Genomic DNA, 20,979 nt, shown 5'->3' with positions numbered 1-20,979 from the left:
TTATATTGTTCATTTGCTCATCTGGTGACAAAGTCCTTTCTTCATGGGAAACATGAAATTAGTTACTCCACCACCCAAAGGGACATTGGGAAGCAGTGATGGGGAAGCTCCAAGGTGAAATGAATACCAGCTTCACAGCCCAGAAAGGGCGAATCTGGTGGAAAATATCACTGGAAGGGAAGATTGTCAAAGGACAGGAACCTGGGAGTTTGTTGCTCCTGCTGCAGATGTTGTAGCCAGGCCTTTGTGAAGGCAAAAGAAAGCCGGTTAACTAGGGAAGCTCAGCTTCTGCGAGTCAGCAGCCAGGAGAGCGCTCACCGTTTGGTCACAGTCAGAGGGTTCACATCACCCAGCTGTCCCACAAGGCGGTCTCATTCTTGGCCACACTGTTGTCTGCCACGGAACACTAGCATATACCAAGGAGAGCCAGTAAATGCTTTCTTGTACATGAGGCTGGAAAACATGTAGAGAAATCCAACCTAATTCATTAAGCATCTACAGTCCTCCTCTGAGCATTGCTAATAAGCTCTTAGTTTTCTACCTGAACATATCACTGCAGAGATTTCATAGGTTCCACGGTCAGGTATATTTGAGAAGTAATGAGTCAAAACATTAGGAAAGTTTCTTTTTTTTTTAACTTTTATTTAATGAATATAAATTTCCAAAGTACAGCTTATGGATTACAATATCTCCCCCCCCCATAACGTCCCTCCCACCCGCAACCCTCCCCTTTCCCACTCCCTCTCCCCTTCCATTCACATGAGGATACATTTTCGATTCTCTTTATATACAGAAGATCAGTTTAGCATACATTAAGTAAAGATTTCAACAGTTTGCTCCCACACAGAAACATAAAGTGAAAAATAATAGATGATTTTTTTAAAAGATGATGAAATCAGATCAGACCTATTGTCATGTTTAATCCCAGTGAGAGTCAAGTTGGGAGTTGATAGTTTCTTTTTTTTTTTTACAGAAGATCAGTTTAGTATACATTAAGTAAAGATTTCAACAGTTTGCACCCCCATATAAACACAAAGTGAAATATACTGTTTGAGTACTCATTATAGCATTAAGTCTCAATGTACAGCACATTAAGGACAGAGATCCTACATGAGGAGTAAGTGCACAGTGACTCCTGTTGTTGACTTTACAAATTGACACTCCTGTTTATGGCATCAGTAATCTCCCTATACACCAGTCATGAGTTTCCAAGGCTATGGAAGCCCCTTGAGTTCTCCGACTCTTATCTTGTTTAGACAAGGTCATAGTCAAAGTGGAGGTTCTCTCCTCCCTTCAGAGAAAGGTACTTCCTTCTTTGAAGACCTGTTCTAGGAAAGTTTCTTAGTGGGCTACTCTTAGAGCCTTTAGGCCAACCTGTTCCATGACTGTTTAAAAGGGGGGGGAAACATGAAATAATCCAGTTGGTTGTTGGGGCATTTTTTTTATTTTGTAGCTCATTCTGTTGCTATAGTCTGATGGAACATACTTTGGGAATATTATCTTCATGAGATTTTGGTAAAATCATGAATGTTGAATCTTTTTTTTTTTTTTTTTTTTTTTGACAGGCAGAGTGGATAGTGAGAGAGAGAGACAGAGATAAAGGTCTTCCTTTTGCCGTTGGTTCACCCTTCAATGGCCGCCACGGCTGGCGCACTGCGGCCAGCACACCGCGCTGATCCGAAGGCAGGAGCCAGGTGCTTCTCCTGGTCTCCCATGGGGTGCAGGGCCCAAGCACCTGGGCCATCCTCCACTGCCTTCCCGGGCCACAGCAGAGAGCTGGCCTGGAAGAGGGGCAACCGGGAAAGAATCCGGTGCCCCGACCAGGACTAGAACCCGGTGTGCCGGCACCACTAGGTGGAGGATTAGCCTATTGAGCCGTGGTGCCGGCGAATGTTGAATCTTACCCTCTTTTTTGTTAAAATGTATTTGTTTATTTGAAAGTTAGAGGGAGAGACAGAAACACACACATACAGAGAGAGAGAGAGAGAGAGAGAGAGAGAGAGTGTTATTCTATCTCCTGGTTCACTCCCTAGATGGCTACAATAGCTGGAGCTGGGCCAGGCCAAAGCTGGGAGCCAGGAGCTTCTTCTGGGTCTCCCATGTGAGTAACAGGGGCCCAAGCACTTGGGCCATCTTCTGCTTTTCCCAGGCCAATAATAGGGAGCTAGATTGGAAGTGGAGCAGCTGGGTCTTGAACTGGTGCTAATATGGAATGCCAGTGTTGCAGGCAGGGGCTTTATCTGCTTCACCTTTCGCTGGCCCCAGATTCCTGGATCTCCTTGTATAGAAGAGCCCCAACAATGACTCTTGGCTTTTAGGGATATCTGTTTACACACTGTCCAATTCCACATATTCACCATTGTAATTGCAGGAGTTTTTTTCAAGATATAGTGAGAGAGTTGACTGCCTGTCTTAGAATCAGAGGTGCTAACTAACGAGGGAGGTTGCTGAAGCTTGCCCAATAACCACTAAATCAGAATCCCTGAGAGTGGGAGCCAGAAACTTGCACTTAATCAAACATTTGAAATGATTCTTATGTGCCCTTAACTTTGAGAACCATCATGCTAGACTTTATCTGTACCACCTCTGGGAGCCGCTCTATTCATTAGAGGGAAAGACAGAAAGGGAAAGAGATCTTCCATCAGCTGGTTCCCTCCCCAGATGACTGCACTGGTTGGGTCTGGGCCCTGCTGAAGCGGAACCAGGAACTCTATATGGGTCTTCCATGTGGGTGGCAGAGACCCAAGCACCTGAGCCAACTTCCAATGCTTTTCCAGGCACATTAGCAGGGAGTTGGATGGGAAGTGGAGCAGCTGGGACTCAAACCAGCACTCCCATATGGGCCGCTGGTGTCACAAGGAGTAGCTAATTCCCACAACCCCCAACATCCCTTCTTGTACCAGTCATGTCAGGTAATTCCTAAGACATGATTTGTGGGAGGGTCAAATTGGGGACTCTATGGACACACAGAAGACATGAAAATAATTAGACTTCAAATACAGCCCATTAGTGAGTATAGAACAGAGAAGCAATTATTGCCAAAAGACAAGTCTGACTGACAGAAGAAGAAAAAGCCAATTTTAATTTAGAAAATGTGTAAAATAAATTGCACTCTTTTCTTCTCTCTACATTCTTAGAAAGATTGTCCTTTAAATGAGATTATGGTAACACAAGGTAACTGGTAAGCTCCAGGGATTCAGGAGTAAGATTCAGCCACAGTCTTAGGAAATTAGCCTCAAAGCCAAAGAGGCCCCTTTTCTCCATTTTATGGCTTCTGTATTTATTCAAGTTCTCCTTTCCCTGGTGCCCATTACTCTACCAGTCTCCCTGGCAACTCTCCCCATCTGCCAGAATTGTTCTCACCATCCACTTCCACAAAATGGACCACACATCTCATTCTAAAGCCTGTTCCTAATGTATGTGCTCACCTCTCCCTAACCCCCTCAGAATCCTTCAAGGCCAGTGGCATCCCCACCCCTCCACCCCAACACACTGAATGACCTTAACTCTTCCTAATGTGACCTCACATCAGACTTCTCATAGGTTATCAAGAATGGCCAACAGCCTTTCCCCCAGATTTTTGGATTTTATGGGCTGGAAAGTGGAAAATTAAACAACAAGTAGTGCTTTACAGATATTACCATCTATCATTACATTTATTCCATGGAAGAAAGGAACCTTCAACACCAAAAGAGTAGAGTAGAACTCAAAAGGGGCCGGCGCCGTGGCTCAATAGGCTATTGCTCCACCTAGCGGCGCCGGCACACCGGGTTCTAGTCCCGGTCGGGGCGCCGGATTCTCTCCCGGTTGCCCCTCTTCCAGGCCAGCCCTCTGCTGTGGCCAGGGAGTGCAGTGGAGGATGGCCCAAGTGCTTGGGCCCTGCACCCCATGGGAGACCAGGAGAAGCACCTGGCTCCTGCCTTCGGATCAGTGCGGTGTGCTGGCCGCAGTGTGCCAGCCGTGGTGGCCATTGGAGGGTGAACCAACGGCAAAAGGAAGACCTTTCTCTCTGTCTCTCTCACTATCCACTCTGCCTGTCAAGAAAAAAAAAAAAAAAAAAAAAAAAAAAACACCTCAAAAGGACTGTTCTTTAGGCGTCCCTAAGTCTCCTACACCTTAGAACATTGGTTGATGCGACTTGGCTGGAACACAGGTGTGTGCTGTGTAAGGTCTGGAAAGTTGATGTGTTTGTTGGTTGGTTTGTTGTTGTTGTTCCCCTAGGCAGTCCTGAATGCCTAGAAGTACATCATCTCCTTGAGCAGCCTGGCCCTTTTTACCTGATGCACACAACATGCTGTCACTTCCCAGCCCCTGCTGGCCTGGACTGTAGACAGATGAGCCAGCCAGCCAGCCTTGTCGGAGGGAGGGCAGGGAGCCCTCCAGAGATTTGCAAAACAGGACACGTGTGCTACGCTATTGCCACTGCTCTCCAGGTGACCTGAGAGAACTGCGGCCACTCCTCTGAGACCAGAAATGATTGTTTTCCTCTTGAAGCTTTGAAGATTATTAAGGCTTCTGACACCCCCTTTCTCTCTCTCTTTTGCCCATCCCTGAGTAGGATACTGAGAAATTGGAACACTAAGTCCCCTCTTTGGCTAAGGGTCCTCCCTCGCCTGCCTCCCACACTGGGTGGCCTCAGGAGGAAAGGCAGGCAGGCAGGCAGCAGCAGGGACAATGTACCAGCAATATTGAGTCCACATTTCCATCTAAGTGGACTAGATAAGGGATTCGCAATTGGGATAACATGTGTTAAGTCTGAGCTGGCCGTAGAAGTAAAGAGAAGAGGGGCTGCTGAATGGGAGTCAGAGAAGAGGCGAGGAAATGTGCAATTGCCACAGCGTCAAAGAAAAAGGATGGTGCAAGTAGCAAAGTAGAAGGATTCTGGGAAAGAAGGCTGTACTTACAAGATGACCTCTTTGAATTACAATTCCAAAGTGTTCCAGCTATTCACTGTTTCAGAGAAAGTATGCCGAAACTGAGTGACAGCACCCGTTCTATCATATCCTTTGATCTTGTGGATCATAAATTGAAGCAGGGCTCAGAGTAGCAATCCTTCTACCCCATATTCTTGAGGTCACCTCGTGGAGTTCAGCTGGTGGCTTATCCACATGCCAAGGTCCTGTCACTCACCCTCCTGCTGCTTTGACAGGAATGGTGAGAAGTCTGGGCCCAGCTGGATGCCTCTGCTTCTCCATGTTCTCCATGGAGGTCTCCAACAAAGGACCTTTTATGTAGAAGCTCACAGTTCCAAGAGCTAGAATTCCAGGAGCCGGGACTGGAAGCCGTCAGTCCCTTAATGCCTAGGATGAATTTTCTTTTTAGTTCTAAAACCCGGTGGACTCTCAAACTTTGTGAGGAGATTATCATTCCACTTGTCAATAATGACAGCTTTGTTTCTTTCTCTCCAATCCTTATGTCCTCAATTTCATTTTCTTTCCTTAGTGCACCAAGTAGATCCCTCGGGTGCAAGGTTTCATAAATGCACCTAAATTTTATAATCTGGTCCTTTACAGAAGGTTTATCAATCAATGACCATGGATTTAAATATAAAAGAAATTAAACCATAAAAGAACTAGAACAAAAAATTTGATGAGGAGGGCAACTGTGTAGGACTAGAATGAGGTGGCAGAGGCCAATGGCGAGCAGAGGTCACCCTCAGGGAAGGGAAGCCTGGCACAGGGTGTCAGAACCAGAGAGGGGCAAAAGGGGCACCTATGCAATGGAATCTTGGTTCTATACAGCAGGTTGGTCTCAGTTTACTGGACGTTCCCAGTGCCAGCATCTGTTCCTTCTAACCCAATCCAGCAATGTAAGCTATGCCCTTGGACCTCCTTATCACAATGCCCAGCTGTGAAATGTTAAAACTTCCAGACTTCACTGAAAATCATTTTTTCACTTTTTTCTTAGTAAACTCAAATGTTCTGGCCCTCTATCCTAATGTACCCACCTAGTTACCCCGAATCTTTGGATAGCATTAGTAACCTTGTAACTTAGGTTTGGTGGCAGTTTTTAAATAGCACCTATTGATATGACTTAATGTATGTCTGGATTCTGTAATCTTTTCTTTTAGTTTTCCCTGTCCTTTCCTATTAAGTTATGAATAAAAGATCTGATCTTAAACCTGTTTGACATCAGCAAGTATTTATCTTGTATTATATAAATGCTCATGTTAATAAAACAAACTTACTTCAGTTCTTTAACTTATCTAGACGTTAAACTAACAAAAAGGTCAGATGCCCAAAATAATACACGAAAGCATACATTGATAATAAAGTTCACTTAACTCAGAGACCACCATAAATTGACAGTCCAATAGATGGAAGAGACTCTATCCTGTTCAAAAGAACGTCTTTGTATTTTACTTAACACATTTAAAAAATTTCTTTATATCTACTTGAAATGCAGAGTGACATAGAGGGAGGGAGGAAGGGAGGAAGGGAGGAAGAGAATCTTCGATCTTCTGGTTCACTCCCCCAGATGCCCACAACAGCCAGACAGGAGCCAGGAGCCTGGAACTCCATCAGGATTTCTCACATGGGTGGCAGAGCCCAAGTATTGCACCACCATCTCTCGCCTCCCAGGATGCATTAGCAGGAAGCTGGAATGGAAACACAGTAGCCAGTACTCAGACCAGCTCTGATAGGGAACACCAGCATCACAAGCAGCAGCACCATAGTGCTCGCCCCTAGTTAAAGGTTCTTCGAAAACTAAGAGCCCTGTGTGCTATGGTAACTTCTGAGTAGCTGAGATAGTTAAAGAGAAGCTCAGTTCCCTGTCCATCTTGATGAACTGGAACTCATTGTTGTTGGTTTCACATAATGACCATGATATAGCTAACGATTTGTTTTATAGAGTATGTAAACTTATATTCTGATTTAAGAAAAATATTCAAATTGCATTTTTATTTATTTGAAAGGCAAAATTACAGAGAAAGAGGGAGAGACTCAGAGAGGGAGAGACCTTCCATCCTCAGGTTCGCTCCTCAAATGGCTGCTATATCCAGGGCTGGGCCAGGCTGAAGCCAGAAAACTGGAACCCCATCCGGGTCTCCCAAGTGGGTGCAGGGTCCCAGGCACTTGGGCCATCTTCTGGTGCTTTCCCAGGCACGGTATCATGGAGCTGGGTTGCAAGTGGAGCAGCTAGGATTCTAATCAGAGGTCACAAGAGAGGCCAGCATCACAGTTAGCAGCGTAAACCCCCGAGTCAAGACACTGGCCCTTTACATTAATATGTGAAGCAATGTTTGGGGTTTATGTTCATGGACTGTACAGTTAACTTATACCTTGTGGAATTTATCTGCAGTTAATAGATTTCCTTGAAGCTCGGGTTATCTCAATCAACATCTTTTGAAAATATATTTGGTGGGCTGTTACCCTGTCTCACTTGGTTAATCCTCTGCCTGCGGCACTGGCATCCCATATAGGCGCCAGGTTCTAGTCCCGGTTGCTCCTCTTCCAGTCCAGCTCTCTGCTGTGGCCCGGGAGTGCAGTGGAGGATGGCCCAAGTGCTTGGGCCCTGCACCCGCATGGGAGACCAGGAAGAAGCACCTGGCTCTTGGCTTTGGATCAGCGTGACTCTGGCCATAGCGGCCATTTGGGAGGTGAACCAACGGAAGGAAGACCTTTCTCTCTGTCTCTCTCACTTTCTAACTCTGTCAAATAAATTAAAAAAAGAAACTATATTTGGTGTATTTTATAACATTGTCTCATTTCTGAACATTTTTATGTCTTCAACTTCTTAACTGTATTCTTAACTATATTCTTAACTGTATTCAACTTCTTAACTATGTCTACTTGTATTGACCAACCCAGTCAAGTACTGGTGTGTTATGCCTCTTTAAAAAATGAGTATATGAATCTCACCACCTCTAATGTGAAGAAAATATATATACAGGAAATACAGGAGGCAAATAAATTCAACCCAATAAGTGACTTTTAATTATTTACTTGCTATGAAATTTAATTTCCTTATTTACAGATGAGCAAATTCAGAATCAGAGAATAGATGACTTCCTTGTGATCACACAAGTAGGAAGTAATGGAGCTAAGACCCAAGTATCCGCCCTCCTACTCTAGGCCCATGTGAGAGAAGACGCAGAAGTGGCAGAGGGGTTTGTAATCCAGATGTGGTCAAGAAACATTCAAGATCACAGGAAGTAAAGTGATGCAGTACAAAGTATGAGGGGTCTTCAGGAAGTTCATGGAAAATTTATTTTGTGAAAAAAATTACACATAGATTTCTCTTTTAAGATTTACTTACTTATTTGAAAGACACACACAGAGAGAGATAAAGAGATAGAGAGAGATAAAGAGATAGAGAGGGGGCCGGTGCCACGGCTCAATAGACTAATTCTCCACCTAGCGGCACCGGCACACCGGGTTCTAGTCCCGGTCAGGGCGCTGGATTCTGTCCCGGTCGCTCCTCTTCCTGTCCAGCCCTCTGCTGTGGCCAGGGAGTGCAATGGAGGATGGCCCAAGTACTTGGGCCCTGTACCCCATGGGAAACCAGGATAAGTACCTGGCTCCTGCCTTTGGATCAGCGTGATGCGCTGGCTGCAGTGCACCGGCCGTGGCAGCCATTGGAGGGTGAACCAATGGCAAAAGGAAGACCTTTCTCTCTCTCTCACTGTCCACTCTGCCTGTCAAAAAAAAAAAAAAAAAAAAAAAAAAAAAAAAAAAAGAGATCTTCCATCTGCTTCACTTCCCCAATGGCTGCAATCACTGGGGTTGGGCCAGACTGAAACCAGGAGCCTGGAACTCCATTCTGATCTCTCACTTGGGTGCAGGGGCCCAAGCACTTGGGCCATCTTCCACTGCCTTCCCAGGTCCAATAGAGGGAGTTGGATGGGAAACAGAGCAGCTGGGACTTGAACCATAGTTCTGATACGGAATACTGGTGTTGCATGTGGTTGTTTCACCTGTTGCACCATAACGCTGGCCCAAAATTATGCATAGATTTAAAGAAATTTGTACCAAAATAAGCTTATCTTTTAATTCCATTTTCCTTGAACTTTTTGAAGACCCCTCATACATCTAATGACATTCTTAGAATGAATGAGCAATGGATTTTTAGGGCCTTTAAATACTTAAAATGTGCTTCAATATATAGAAAATGTACACTGAACTTTTTTATTTTTAGTTAATTTCTTATTTGAGAGGCAGATAGACAGAACTCCCATTTGCTAGCTTACTCTGCAAATGCCTGCAATGGCCAGGGCTGGACCAGGCTGAATCCAGGAGCTTGGAACTCAAAACATGTCTCCTACATAAGTGGCAGAGACCCAACTACTTGAGCCATCACCTGTTGCCTCCCATGCTGTACATCAGCTGAAAGCTGGAATTGGGAGCAGAGTTAGAACTTAAAACCTAATACTCCAATATAGGATGCAGGTATCTCAACTGGCATCCTAACTGCTAAGCCAAGCAACTATTCCTATACTTTTTTTTTAAAAAAAATTAAATTATGTTGTGCAATAGAACATCTACATTTGTAGAAGGGCTAACTACAGCCCCAAATTATGACCTTCAGAATGGATATTCAATTTTTATCTCTGTAATATGTTCCAGCAATCAAAAGGGTTTATCCATTGCATTTAGGGTATAAGGATTGCTATAACAAACTGCCACCAACTAAATGGCTTAACCAACAGACATTGCCTCACAGCTCTGGAGGTTAGAAGTCCTGGATCAAGGATCTGGGACGTGACTTCCTCTGAGGGCTCCTGGCGACTTGCTGGCAATCTCTGGTCTTCCTTCATTTCTGCTTCATCACTCGGATCTTGGTCTTCATTTTCACATGCCATGTTCTCTCTGTGTGGCTCTGTGTCCTCATCTCCTAGATAAGAATACCAGTTATATTGGATTAGGGGCCCATTCTACTCCAGACGGACCTCATTTTAAGAACTTCTTGGCCGGCGCGCGGCTAATCCTCCACCTGCGGCGCCAGCACTCCAGGTTCTAGTCCCAGTTGGGGTGCCAGTTCTGTCCCTGTAGCTCCTCTTCCAGTCCAGCTCTCTGCTATGGCCCGGGAAGGCAGTGGAGGATGGCCCAGGTCCTTGGGCCCTGCACCTGCATGGGATACCAGGAGGAAGTACCTGGCTCCTGGCTTCGGATCAATGCAGCGCACCACCCGTAGCGGCCATTTCAGGGGTGAACCAATGGAAGGAAGACCTTTCTCTCTCTATCTCTCTCTCTCACTGTCTAACTCTGCCTGTCAAAAAAAAAATATTTTCTTTGGGGGCCGGTGCTATGGCATAGCAGGTTAAACCTCTGCCTTCGGCAACAGCATCCCAATGATATGTGTGCTGGTTTGAGTCCCGCCCATTCCACTTCTAATTCAGTTTCCTGCTAATGGCCTGGGAAAGCAGTGGAAGATGGCCCAAGTGCTTGGTCCCCTGCACCCACATGAAAGACCCAGTAAAAGCTCCTGGCTTCTGGCTTTGGCCTGTCCCAGCCATCTAGGGAGTGAACCAGGGGATGGAAGACCTCTCTCTCTCTCTTTCTCTCTCTCTCTTTCTCTCTCTCTCTTTCTCTTTCTCTCTTTCTCTCTTTCTCTCTCTCTGTAACTCTCAAATAAGTAAATATGTCTTTAAAAATAATAAATAAAATGAATTAAAAAATAATTTCTTTGGCAGAGAGATACAACTCAACCCATAACATATTGCAATATGTTCCAGAAGGGATACTGATTATAGGACAAGGGAAAATTAGGATCAATTTTCAAACAAATAATTACATTAAATATATTTATTTATAAAATGTGTTCTCAGGCACATTAGTGGGAACTGGATTGGAAGCGGGGCAGCAGAGACTCAAATGAGTACTCAGATATGAGATATGGTGTTGCAGGCAGTGGCTCATCTGCTGCACCACAACACTGGTCCATAACTTTACCTGTAACAAATCTACCGTATCTACATTCTACCAATCTAGTTATCAATGGAGAATGTTCATCACATCAGAAAAGTAAAGCTAGCCTGGGAGCCCCTGCTCTACTTCCAATCCAGCTCACTGCTAGTATGCCTGGGAAGGCAGTGAAGATGGTCAGGTCCCTGGCCCCTGCCACCCATGTGGGAGATCCAAGTGAGTTCCTGGCTCCTGGCTTTGGCATGGCTCAGACCTGGGTGTTGTGGCCATTTTGGTAGTAAACTTGTGAATGAATGATCTCTCTCTCTCCCTCTCTCTTCCCTTCAAATAAATACAATTTTTAAATAAAGCTATCCTAGCACTATAGGAAGACTCCAGTAGAGAGAAAGTTTTATGATGAGGCAACAAAGAAAGATTTATTTTGAATCATTAGAAAATGCTATTTCTATCTTTGCTGAAGAAATGAAGTGTCTCATTTACTCCTTTCCCAAGTGCCTGATATGTGGCCCACCCGGTGCCAGGTGTGGGGCGTGCTGCAGTAAACATGTTTCTCCAGCCGGCTCTGGCTCTCGTGTCTCACCAGATGCGCAGGCCACTCTACCAGATGCTGCTCCTGCAACCTGCAACCGGACCTGTGTCTGCAGCCAAGTTTCGCCATGGTGGAGCTCCGTCATCCGGAACTGTGAAGTGGTTGCAGCCATGCAGGGCACACGTGCTGCAGGTTTCTCTCCGTTGCTGTATTGCACTCCTTTAGAACCAGAGGCCACAGAAAGAGGCTCCCAAGCACTGCCAGCTCTTCACTTACACCTCTTCCAACTCCCAGGTTTCACAGGAGAATGCACTACAGGCTCTAAGATGGGGTGGGGAAACTTTTTTTCTGCCAAGGGCCATTTAGAGATTCACAGCGTCTTTCGGGGGCCATACAAAATTAGCAACCTAAAGATTAGCCTGCTGTGCATGTATTAAATTTCAAGTCCTGCCTGCCTTGGTTAGGCCTTAGCAGGGCCAGACTGAGTGATGTTGTGAGCCTAATACAGCCTTCAGGCTGGTTGTTTCCCACCCCTGGTCTATGAGAAAAGCAGCGCGACACATGGGAGCACCTCCTTTGGGTTGGGTCAAGGCTTCGATCCGGGGCTTTGCTTGGTCCACCATTTTTTCCCCTTGGGTAAGTTACCTCTGAACCTCACCTCTGCTTCCCTGTCCTCCCATGCAGTTAAGACTTCGGGGACATCCTCTCTCCAGGCATCCAGGCAGGCTCAGTGAAGAACCACAGGTTGGATTTAATTTGTGACCCCCTATTACACTGAAAAAGCTTTCGTGTCCTTTTAAAGTCCTGCTGTTTCTTCCTGGTGCTTGTGCTTGTGTCATTTGATTAGGAATGTTCTCTAATGTTAAGAGGCTATGATCCAGCCAGCGCCGTGGCTCAATAGGCTAATCCTCCACCTTGTTGCGCTGGCACACCGGGTTCTAGTCCCAGTTGCCCCTCTTCCAGGCCAGCTCTCTGCTATGGCCCGGGAGTGCAGTGGAGGATGGCCCAAGTACTTGGGCCCTTCACCCGCCTGGGAGACCAGGAGAAGCACCTGGCTCCTGGCTTCAGATCAGCGCGGTGCGCCGGCCGCAGCGCGCTGGCCGCAGTGCGCCGGCTGCGGTGGCCATTGGAGGGTGAACCAATGGCAAAAGGAAGACCTTTCTCTCTGTCTCTCTCTCTCTCACTATCCACTCTGCCTGTCAAAAATAAAAAAATAAAAATAAAAAAGAGGCTATCATCAACGACAATTAAAATAATTAAAATCGAAAGAGGGCAAGTTAGGTGATCTTTTTTATTTTTAAAAAAGATTCATTGTTATAATTTATTTGAAAGGCAGATTTACACACACAGAGAGAGAAGGAGAGGCAAAGGGAGAGAGAGGTCTTCCATCCATTGGTTCATTCCCCAGTTGGCCGCAATGGCTGGAGCTGCGCCAATCCGAAGCCAGGAGCCAGGAGCTTCTTCCAGGTCTCCCATGCGGGTGCAGGGACCCAAGGACTTGGGCCATCTTCTACTGCTTTCCCAGGTCATAGCAGAGAGCTGGATTGGAAGAGGAGCAGGCAGGACTAGAACTGGAGCCCAAATGGGGTGCCAGTATGCAGGTGGAGGATTTAACCTATGGTGCCACAGCGCCGGCCCCAGTGGTTTATTTTTAAAAACTAAAAACCATCCCAGTACTGAAGATAAATAGTCTTCAGATGGAGTCACAAAGCTCTTGGAAATCCTCCCCAGCATTCTGACTCCACTGGGCAGTGATGTCACAATGTCCTAGCCAGTTATAGGACCTGCTGGGCCAGGGAAAGGAAGCTCCGAGAAGACACTGTAGATGACTAGATAGAGCACATCAATTTCCTAATGAATTTTATACTGTTTATTTTTTTACTTGGGGTTTTTTCCTCAGAGATTAGCAACTTGAAGCCCAACATTGATGGTAAGTGAGCATTTAAAACTTTCACAGAAATAGTAGATATGAATGATAACCAGGGTGGGTGTTGTGGCACAGCAGGTTAAGCTGCCACTTGGGACATCCATGTCCCATGACAGAGTGCCCGGTTCAAGTCCCAGCTACTCCACTTCTGATCCAGCTTCCTGCTAATGCATCCTGCGAGGCAGCAGATGAGACCTCAAGTGCTTGAATCCTGGCCAGCCATTTGGGAGACCCGGATGGAATTCCAGGCTCCTGGCTTTGTTCTGGTCCACCCCTGGCTGTTGTAAGCATTTAGGGAATGAACCAGCAGATGAAAGATTCTCTCTCTCTCTCTCTCTCTCTCTCTCTCATTTTGCCTTTAAAATAAATAAACACTAAAAAAAGAGGACCCATAATCATGGACAGTTGGTTTGTGAAAATTTTCTAGAGTATGATGTAAAGTTTATTGTTGGGAATGTGGTATGATTTAGGCTTTAAATCTCTGCCTCTAATCATTTGTGGAAAAATGCAGTTAGAAGCAGGAAGTAGTCAAAGAAATCAACACATTTCTGATCCATGCTGTGTCATGCCTTTTAGAGTTACCTGAGATGACACCTTTCAGTGAAGAAAAATTAAATATGGACGCTATTCCTGCTGTGCATGAAGAAGAGGAAAATGTGGATGTGACTCCTGCTGTACTTAAAGGTGTCACTATTCCTTATATACCAAAAGAAAGAGGAAGGAATATGGGTACTTCTACTATACCTAAAGATGAAGAAAAGAATACGGGTACTGTTTCTAGTATACCTAAAGAAGAAGAACATAATATAGGTACTTCTCCTGACCTACATAACTATGAGGACAAGAATATGGGTACTTCTCCTGACCTACATAAATATGAGGACAAGAATATGGGTACTTCTCCTGAGCTACATAAGGAAGAAGAAAATAATATAGGTACCTCTCCTGATCTACATAAATATGAGGACAAAAATATGGGTAGTTCTCCTGATCTACATAAATATGAAGACAAGAATATGGGTAATTCTCCTGACCTACATAAATATGAGGACAGGAATATGGGTACTTCTCCTGATCTACATAAATATGAAGACAAGAATATGGGTGTTGCTTCTGAGATGCATAAAGATGAATATAATGTGGATACTATACCTGCTAATGAGAAAAGTGGAAATTATTATAGAGATATAAAACAATGTAAGTCTTTCAAGTTAATAGCAATATACCAAAAACTGGTTAGGTTAGATGGGTTATGTCTGAAGTCTCCTTTCTAAACTCCCATAACCATATTCTCTCCCACTTAAATTCTAAGTTATTTTATAGATTTAGCATTGTGTGAAATGAAATCTTTATCTCCTACAATGTTTTTCATGAGATATTATGAAGTTTAACAGGATTCTTGTTGTCGATACTTATAACAGTCTTCATGGCATTATGGCTATTTATTCACACTAGTAACAATGGGCCTAATTTGTTGTTAATAAATAAAATTTATTTAGATATATTTATTTATTTATTTATTTAGATAAATACCACACACTAGGTGGCTTCAAACAACAGAAATTTATTCTCACTCAGTCTGGGAAGCTGAAGATACAAAATCAAACTTCTAGCCAATCAAGTAAAAGCTCTTCTAAAGTTATAGGGAAGGATCTTTCCTGTTCCTGCCCCCAGCTTCAGATAGTCCCAATCACTCCCTGGTTGTGGCAGAATCCCTTCAGTCTCCACCTCCCTTTCCACATGGTCTCCTGTACATCTGTATCCAGGTTTCCCTCTCCTTCTAAGGACATCAATCATAACTGATTAAGAGCCCATCCGACTCCAGTATGACTTCATCTTAATTACATCTTCAATGGCTGCCTTTCCAAAGTTCAGATTCTGTGCTACTGGCGGTCAGGACTTTTCTACAGTTTGGGTATTAGTTTGGACAGTGACCGTCCCTCAAAGGCTCCATGTGTTAAAGGTTTGGTCCCCAAGAGGATGCACTATTGGGTGGTGAGGGAACCTCTAGGAGAGGAGCCCAGTGTGAGGTCCTTAGGTCTTTGGAGTGTGCTCTCAACATGGGGTTCTCATGAGAGGGTTGTTATAACATACTGAGTGTGGACCTAAACGTGGCTCCAGACTTGCCATTGGCTCCTCTACACACACTCTGCCACCTACCATTCTATCTTGTGAATTTCTCAAAAATGATGATACAATAATGGTATCTTTTTTAAATGTGTGACTACTGGGGGGACATGAAAGCATGTATATATTGAAAAAAAATCATATCTTCATGAGTGTATAAAATTTTCTGTTACTTAAGTTTTGGTGAGAAGAGATACGTGTGTACATGCATGTTCAGCCTGCCATCTGGATTTAATTTACTTGATCTCTTTGTTGGGTCACTATGTACATTAGTGTTGAATTATAACCAACCTCACTGATTATTCTGAGTAGGATTCCTTGTATGTGTATGGAAATGTATATGGGGAGATCCTGATTTTTATTGAACTACACTAATCTGAAGTATATGTTCCATAGTCTAACAAAAAGTTCAAGGGCAAGTGAGTGCCTCTCTCTCTCTCTTTTTTTTAATGTCAGTAGAAACAGTGATACTATTTAGTATCTCCATAGGTATTTTGCAACCTGTTAGGTCTTTATAGTTTTTTCCCATGAATTTCCTCCCAAAATTACTTCTCAGAAAGTCATTTAGCATAAAGTTTCTAGTTTGACGTTTTTCCACATGAATTTTGGATTTGACCATTGCCAAATTTTCTTATTTTGTAGTTGAAAAATGACCAAAATATTCCTCTCTGATTCTTCTTTTGGAATTAGTCAGTGCATATGTTTTAAGAAAAAAAATCAGATAAGGAAAAATGCAAAGGACTGAGAGTTGAATAGGCTAATTGCTGAAGACTTTTGATTTTATGCTTTTAGATGTGTTCACAACACACAATCCAAATGGCTCCGAGTCTGAAATATCCGTGAGAGCAACCACTGATCTGAGATTTGCTCTAAAAAACTGTAAGTACTGAAAGGTGCTTTTGCACATACTAAAACCCTTAAAGCAAGCTTTCAAAACAGCACTGGAATGTGTTGGGTAGAAAGAAGTGTTCATTCCCAAGTAAAACTAGCATTTCCCCTCTAAAGTAGATTCTCTGACTCTGGGACCTGATTGAATTTTCAGTCATCCCTTAGGTTCTTTCCTTTTTTCACTTCTCTCTCCATACAGTTGAGATTTTATGTCCACGGTGCTGATCGTTTCAGAAGGCAGAGAGGTTCTTAGAAGTTCTAAACTTATCATTGGTTTGCATGGAAAATAAATTTGTAAGTTTAGGATCCTAAAAATTATACATCTTTCTTAAATGCCACACTTGTACTCCTTACTGTTTTTTATCTTCAGCTTTGAACAAGGCAGAGAGAATGTTTCTGGCTGTGGCAGTTTCAATGTTGGAAAAAGCCAGACTCAGCAATGCCTGATTTCTAATAAAGCTACTTGACAAGCGTGGAATATTTGAGTAATTTTAAGCCTTGGCATTTAAATTAGAACGTGACATTTCAAAGACACACATTAATTAGATAAATCGCTCATGGAAGTCTTACGTGTTCACAGCAAACAGCATTTTGAATTATTTGGGATGAGAAGAGAAACCCAGCTCTTCCTAAGTGGATCAGGTGCCTCAAATTCCCTTAGGATATGGGTTATTGAGGACCACAGGACCCAAGGAAAAGATTCCAAAATGCTGAATTCTGGTCCCACAGTTCAGGCTTCTGGAGGCTTGTTAAAGAAAGTTGAATTAGCATAGGAAATCCCTGCCATCTTAAGTGGTGCTCCGACACAGGGGACAGGCAGGCACAGTAGGGATGACCTGGCAGAAATGGAAATCTCCAGAGTAACTTTGAGTCAAGATCACTTGCAGAAGTAAAGTCCCTATAACTCTGAGGGCAAGGAGGGTACGATGAGGCAAACCAGGTGCATTTCTCCAAAGTAGAGTATAAGAGTTGCATAGCAGATTTTAAGGATTACTTAATTTTTCAAGTCTTGTCTGGATGTATATCAACTCCAGTATGGGTTCTCTTTTCCATCCCTTCTTGTCTTGAAGATGACTGTAATGGGGGTGGGTATTTGGCCTGGCAGTTAAGAGATCCATTAAGACGGCCATGTGCCCGGATTGTTTCCAACTCTGGCTCCTGACTCCAGCTTCTGCTGATGCGGATCCTGGGAGGCAGCAGGTGATAGCTCGAGTAATTGGGTTCTCTCCACCCACGTGGCAGACCTGGGTTGCTTTCCCAGCTTTTTGCTTTGGTCTTGGTCCAGCTTGGGTTGTTGTGGGCGTTTGAGGAGTAAATCAGCAGATTGCAGTTTTTTTTCTCCTTCTATCTCTCTGTCTCTGTCTGCCTCCCAATGAAAATAATGAAAACTTGTTTAAAAGATTCCTGAAATGGGTATGTAAACTCAGTCTGAATTCTGAATTCATTCCGCCTCTCTAGAATTTCCCCAATACTGGGGCTGGCTGTACTCTATTCAGAACTTTATTGACACCTGTATAAGCAAAGTTCACTGAAATGACCAGCTACATGGGGGAAAATGACCCCCCAGTCGCAATTATTCCCAACCAAGTGACATAAGTCCCTCCAGTTGGACGCATTATAAACTGATACAGGTGTTAAGTTAGGCCTGCAAATCCTAGATTTCTAGTCCAAAATCTTTACATGCAAAACCCTGTAGAGTGTCTCCCTGCTTCCTGTCACTACACTGTCCAGCAGCCAAGCTGCTTTACATGGAGAATATTATCTCAAGACTCGTGCAAGTAACCATCTCAAACCACTTGTGTCATCCAACAGGATGTACGTCGCCTGCCCCTGGCCCTGTGTTTCCTACCTTTCCTCTTTCACAAATTCTAGGCCTATGAATCCCACCTCAGGCAAGCCATTGTCACGTGGGTTTGCCTTTCCCTTTCTTTATTTCAGGAAAATATCAATGTCTTGTCTTTCTTCTAGTTTGTTCCATTTTTTACTTAAAAAATGCCTAATCACAGATGTTGAGTCAGTATTTTTATATGCTGATAACCCTTTATTCCTTTTCCTAGATAAACTTGGCAATGCAAGTGCTGAAAAACCCAGTGAAGAAAAACCTTCAGAACCCTCTCATAAAAATATTCAAAGTATTAAAATTACTACACTGTATTCATACCTGGAGCATATCATTATATGACTTAAAAATTTAAGATTCACTACTCTGAGCATTACATAAAGTAATAGCATGCTTAAAGAATTTATGTTGCTATATTTTAAAGTCACTCGGAAATCTTTTAAATGGTGAATATCTAACAGGCACTTCTCAGATGTATCTGACAAGGAATAGGAAGTGAGCCTTTTTAGAAATGTAACTTTCTTTTAATGAAATACATATTTATATCCAGATCAAATATATATTTATAATTTAATGTGTATTTATAAATATAAACATATTGGATGTATTTTAAATATAATTTATTTTGATAGATAATATAAATATTACCTGCTTAAGGAATAAACTTACCTCTGGTTAGAGTCAACTGTTAGTGTTTCTTAAGTTTTTATTTGTTTGGGAGGCTGAAAAATCAAAATCACCATTGTGGTCTTCTACCAAGAATATTGTTCCTTATGAAATATTTGTGAAGTCTTAACAACCTAGGATGGCTCTCTTCTAAGGTTCTCAATGAGTGGTCTAATTGAAGACAATGGATACTTACCTGTCATTTTCTCCAGTTCATACAGTCTAAGTATGTTTCTAGTAGGATTACTTTGAATTTGTTTGCATCTTTAACACTAACAAACCAAACTTATCTTACTTTTGGATATACTTCAAATTGGAAACCTGATCATCCTGGTACCCCATTCTGAACTATCTTCAGTAACTGACTACTAGGTTTGAGGTCATGTTTAATTTCTTAACCAAGCGTTCATGCCTGAGACAATCCAAGCATTGCAAGAAGTTGAGAGTCTCATCTCTGGTCACATTCCCCTTTCATATAATTGACTCCAGACTACCTGAGGCTCCCAGAGCTCCTTCAACCTGCTTATGATTCTGTTTCCTCATAGCTGGAATAACTCTCCCTTGCTTTGCTTGCCTAGTGAACAATTTCTAGTCCTTTAAGCCTATACTGTAGCATCACCTGCCTTTTCAAGGGTTCCCAGCCTTCCCAAGTTGACTTGGGCCCTGTGCATGCCACCTCTGCCTGTCTAGTAGAGCTTTCGTTAGCCTGCAACATAACCAACAGTGATTCTGGTCTGCGCCACAGTGGGTTCCTTGAGCTTAGGCCTGTGACACATTTGCTTTGGGTCCGGCACATGGCAGGAGCTCTAGTTATACTCTAACTCCTAAATGACCAATGAATGAATGTTACTAAGGCTAAAAATATCTTATTTTGTTATTTTTGTTTGTGATATTAGCTATTTTTGTTCTTTTTTTAAAACAGGAACAACCCCAAATCTGCCTGAATTTTGGACAATGTTAGCCAAAGGTAAATGCATACAGATAGGTAGCTGGGGAAATGTTTTGGTTTTCTAAAATTTTATGTAAGGAAGCCAAGATCTGCCTAAATATGTCTAATATGGAGTCAGTATGCCAATATTTTGTTGCCACATGTAAAAACAAATGCAAAACAAACCCAGCAAGGTGATAAAGTGTCACACATTTTCTGATTCTCTCCCCACCAAGAATTTTATTTTTCCTATAAATGTTAAAATCTAGTCATTCAACTTAATTTATGATTAAAACTTTTAAATAAGGTTCTTGCCCAGTCTAAGATCTCTTCATGATTAAAATTAGCACAAGTAGCATTGTGCATAGAAGCACATAGAAACACATGTATAAATGTAAAGAATATAGCAAAATACATACATGTATAACAGTAATGCATATATCATAAGCACACACAGAAATGTAGTCTACACATTAATCTATTCACACATAAATATTATGTGCATATATAGATGAACATCTGTATAACTATAATGAATGTGTCACAGATGTAAAAACAAGACAATGTGCAGTACATACCATATTCAGTCAATCCTCATTATTCACATATTCTGTATTTGATTTCTGAATCATTTACTTGCTAATACTTCTATCATTCCAAAATCAGTACTTGTAACACCTTTATGGTCATTTGTGGATATCGACAAATGTCAAAAAATTTTAATTGTTTGGCATGCACAGTTACACCTTGAGCTGGCCCTCAAGAGTAGCGTTAAATTGTTTAGTGTTCCTAAGTGCAGGAAGGCTGTGATAGAGAAAATACATGAGTTATAGTGATGTTTATGCTATGCAGAACATAATGACTACCTTGAATAATTAGAACAGACTATATGTATCACACACACATCCACATACATTTATACACATATTTTTTGTGAGAACTGTTGACCATAACATCACTTTATTGTTTTAACAGCTTTAACTCAGTCAACATCCGGGTTCGAGGGAAATGATTTATTTAAACCAATTCCAGGTAAGAACAAAGTATTTCACTTAATACATAAATATTCACACCCATTTTAGCATGGCAATACTGTTTCCCCAGGCGAGGCGTACTGTGTGAGGGAGGGGACTGTGATAGCTAACATCACAAGGGTGAGGCTGTTTACTGCTTTAGGAGTAATACGCTCCTGCGTATTCTTCTCCGGTT

General features: G+C 42.8%; 1 protein-coding gene across 5 annotated transcripts in view; it reads left to right on the top strand.

The window, feature by feature from the left end:
* Nucleotides 1-20,979, top strand: part of MOB3B (MOB kinase activator 3B) — a 237,140-nt gene that overhangs the window by 210,384 nt on the left and 5,777 nt on the right. For 2 of the 5 annotated variants that reach the window (XM_089318052.1, XM_089318045.1), the window contains exons 4-5: nt 16,241-16,327; nt 18,394-18,861. In XM_089318052.1, the coding sequence (XP_089174178.1) occupies nt 16,241-16,291 (51 nt within the window). In that variant the 3' untranslated portion in view covers nt 16,292-16,327; nt 18,394-18,861. Of the gene's footprint in view, nt 1-13,897; nt 14,519-16,240; nt 16,328-18,393; nt 18,862-19,764; nt 19,810-20,745; nt 20,803-20,979 lie in introns of those variants that run through there. The other 3 variants (XM_089318076.1, XM_089318071.1, XM_089318042.1) reach the window with 2 other exon arrangements.

The sequence above is a fragment of the Oryctolagus cuniculus genome, chromosome 1, assembly GCF_051225735.1.
Source record: "Oryctolagus cuniculus isolate XC-2025 breed Fujian yellow rabbit chromosome 1, ASM5122573v1, whole genome shotgun sequence".
Classification (NCBI taxonomy): Eukaryota; Metazoa; Chordata; class Mammalia; order Lagomorpha; family Leporidae; genus Oryctolagus; species Oryctolagus cuniculus.
The sequence above is the reverse complement of the archived record's forward strand: the minus strand, read 5'-3'. Positions and strand labels throughout refer to the sequence as shown.